Source organism: Pteropus vampyrus, unplaced genomic scaffold (genome assembly GCF_000151845.1).
Source record: "Pteropus vampyrus isolate Shadow unplaced genomic scaffold, Pvam_2.0 Scaffold21705, whole genome shotgun sequence".
In the NCBI taxonomy this organism is placed as follows: Eukaryota; Metazoa; Chordata; class Mammalia; order Chiroptera; family Pteropodidae; genus Pteropus; species Pteropus vampyrus.
The window spans coordinates 1-2,523 of NW_011910486.1; the positions used below are offsets into that span (position 1 = coordinate 1).

A 2,523-nucleotide genomic window follows, 5' to 3' on the forward strand; every position below is an offset into this window, starting at 1 on the left:
GCCTGGGGATCCAAGCGCGGAGGCCCTGCTCAGTGGCCCCTCTCTTCCTCCAGCGGATTGCTGCTGTCTCCATGCCACAGGCCCTCAGCTACTTTGGTCGAAGTGTGGATGGCCGGCTGGACCTGGACGGAGACGACCTAGTGGATGTGGCTGTGGGTGCCCAAGGGGCAGCCGTCCTGCTCAGGTGAGCGGTCCCCTCTCACGCAGCAGTGGGCAGCATGGCATAGCTATTAAAAGCGAGGGCTTCGGAGTCACAGACTGAGATTTGGATTTCTTAGCCAACTCGCTCTGTGCCTCCATGTCCTAGTTTATAAAATGGGAATGGTACTAGTACCTGCTTTACAGGCCAGTCGTGAGGGTTAAATGTGACCATCCATGGAAAGATCTGAACACAATGTCTGGCACGTGGCGAGTGCTCATGTAACGTTAACTATTATCTTACTTCTGCCAGGAGGTTCAGGGGAGGGTGACACACGTGCACCTGACCCCTCAGTTTTTCCTTTGCCTTCAACGAGGTAACACCGAGTGTCACCTGTCTCAAGGGCTTCCCTCCTTCCCACCCGTTCCTAGCTCCCAGCCCATTGTCCACCTGGCGCCTTCACTGGATGTGACCCCGCCAGCCATCAGCGTGGTTCAGAGGGACTGCAGGCGGCGAGGCCAGGAGGCAGCCTGCCTGTCCGCAGCCCTTTGCTTCCAAGTGACATCCCGCACTCGGGGCCGCTGGGACCGCCGATTCCGTGAGTGGCTGCAGTGCGTTCGGGGCCACGGTCGCCCCTCGCCTGCCTTGGTCTCCGGCCTCGCCACCCTCACTCCTGTCTGCCCCTTTCAGACTTGCGGTTCACGGCATCGCTGGATGAGTGGACAGCTGGGGCCCGTGCAGCGTTCGACGGCTCTGGCCAGAGGCTGTCCCCGCGGCGGCTCCGGCTCAGTGTAGGGAACGTCACTTGTGAGCAGCTGCACTTCCACGTGCTGGTGAGGAGGAGACAGGACCTGCTTTGCGTCAGGGCCTGGGAGAGAGGGGAGGCTGGGTAAGAGGAGGAATTCCTGCCAGTTGGGCAAGAAAGCCGAAGCCAGGGACATGAGAAAGTCCAGACTTTGGAGTCGGGCCGATCCGGGTTTGAATCCTAGCTCTGCCACCCGGGTAACCTGGCAAGTCACATAAGCTGCACACCTCAGCGCCCTGGTCCGCAAAGGGGGGTAATGATAATAACTGCATCGTAGGCGTTGTATTGGAAGTGAATGTGACAGTGTTGATAAAACCTTAGGACAGTGCCCAGCACGCAGACAGTGCTCAGTGAATGATCGCAGAGATTATCACAACCTGCCAGGGGCCTGGGCACAGCCCCAGCCCTGGCTCCCCATGACCCTTGACTCCAGTTTCCCTCAGGATACATCAGATTACCTCCGGCCAGTGGTCTTGACTGTGACCTTTGCTTTGGACAACACCACAAAGCGAGGGCCTGTGCTGGATGAGGGCTCGCCCACCTCCATCCGGAAGCTGGTCAGCGGTGTCACGCCCTGCCCTGCCCTGCCCTGCCCCGCCCCTGGGCCCCCACCCTGCATTTTGTTTCTCAGTAAATTCTCGAGAAAGGGGAGGGAGGAGATGTGAGCTCAGTGAAATCCGACCTTGGCACCCACTCTTTTTTGTCACTTCCCCCAAGTTCCATTCCTTTCTCCTCGCCTTTCTCTCAGCCCTCGGCCCCTTCACTCTCCTCCAGGTCCCCTTCTCAAAGGACTGTGGCCCCGACAACGAGTGTGTCACGGACCTGGTGCTTCGCGCTGACATGGACGTCAGAGGCTCCAGGTGGGATGGACGCGAACTGACCTGAAGCAGGCCTGAAGGGACTGAGGAAACTGGAAGGTTGCTTCTGGCCTGGGACGGAAGCGAGGTTTCCGGCACCGCCCCCCCCAGCTCCTGAGCTCCCCGTGCCCGTCCATCACTCTTAGGGAGGACCCGTTCCTGGTGCGAGGTGGTCGTCGGAAAGTGCTGGTGTCGGTAATTCTGGAGAACAGGATGGAAAATGCCTACAACACGAGCCTGAGTCTCAGCTTCTCTAGAAACCTCCACCTGGCCAGCTTCACCCCTCAGGTGCCTGGAGGGCGGGAGGGAGGAGGAGGGGGAGGTGGGGGGATTGTCCTCCCCGAACCATGAGTGGCTCTAGAGAAAGGCTGGGTGTTCGGAGCCTGGGGCGGGAGAGCAGTTGCAGCACCGGCTCCGCCCCCGCCTCTCTGCCCTCAGAGGGACAGGCCCGTGAAAGTGGAGTGCGCAGCCCCCGCCCCCCATGCCCGGCTCTGCAGCGTGGGGCATCCCGTCTTTCCAACCGGAGCCAAGGTAGGTCGGGGCCCGGGATGGGAGAGGGGCTGTGTGACAGCGGAGGGCCAGAGCCGCGGGGCCTGGGGTTCAGGGCAGGAGGCACCAGGGCTCCTGTTCCTCTATGGTTGCCCCTGAAGAGGAATCTGCCATGACCCCATGTCCCCTGCCCCCCAGGTGACCTTTCTGCTAGAGTTCGAGTTTAGCTGCTC

General features: G+C 60.7%; 1 protein-coding gene across 1 annotated transcript; it reads left to right on the forward strand.

The window, feature by feature from the left end:
- Nucleotides 1–27: 27 nt before the first annotated feature.
- LOC105311024 (integrin alpha-10-like) lies at nt 28–2,511 on the forward strand (the record flags this gene model as incomplete). Its single annotated transcript, XM_011387083.2, has 7 exons — nt 28–184; nt 571–737; nt 830–972; nt 1,388–1,501; nt 1,719–1,804; nt 1,948–2,089; nt 2,489–2,511. Coding segments are annotated over exons 1-7 (788 nt in total), but the record flags the coding sequence as incomplete, so codon positions are not given.
- Between the last annotated feature and the right edge of the window lie 12 nt (nt 2,512–2,523).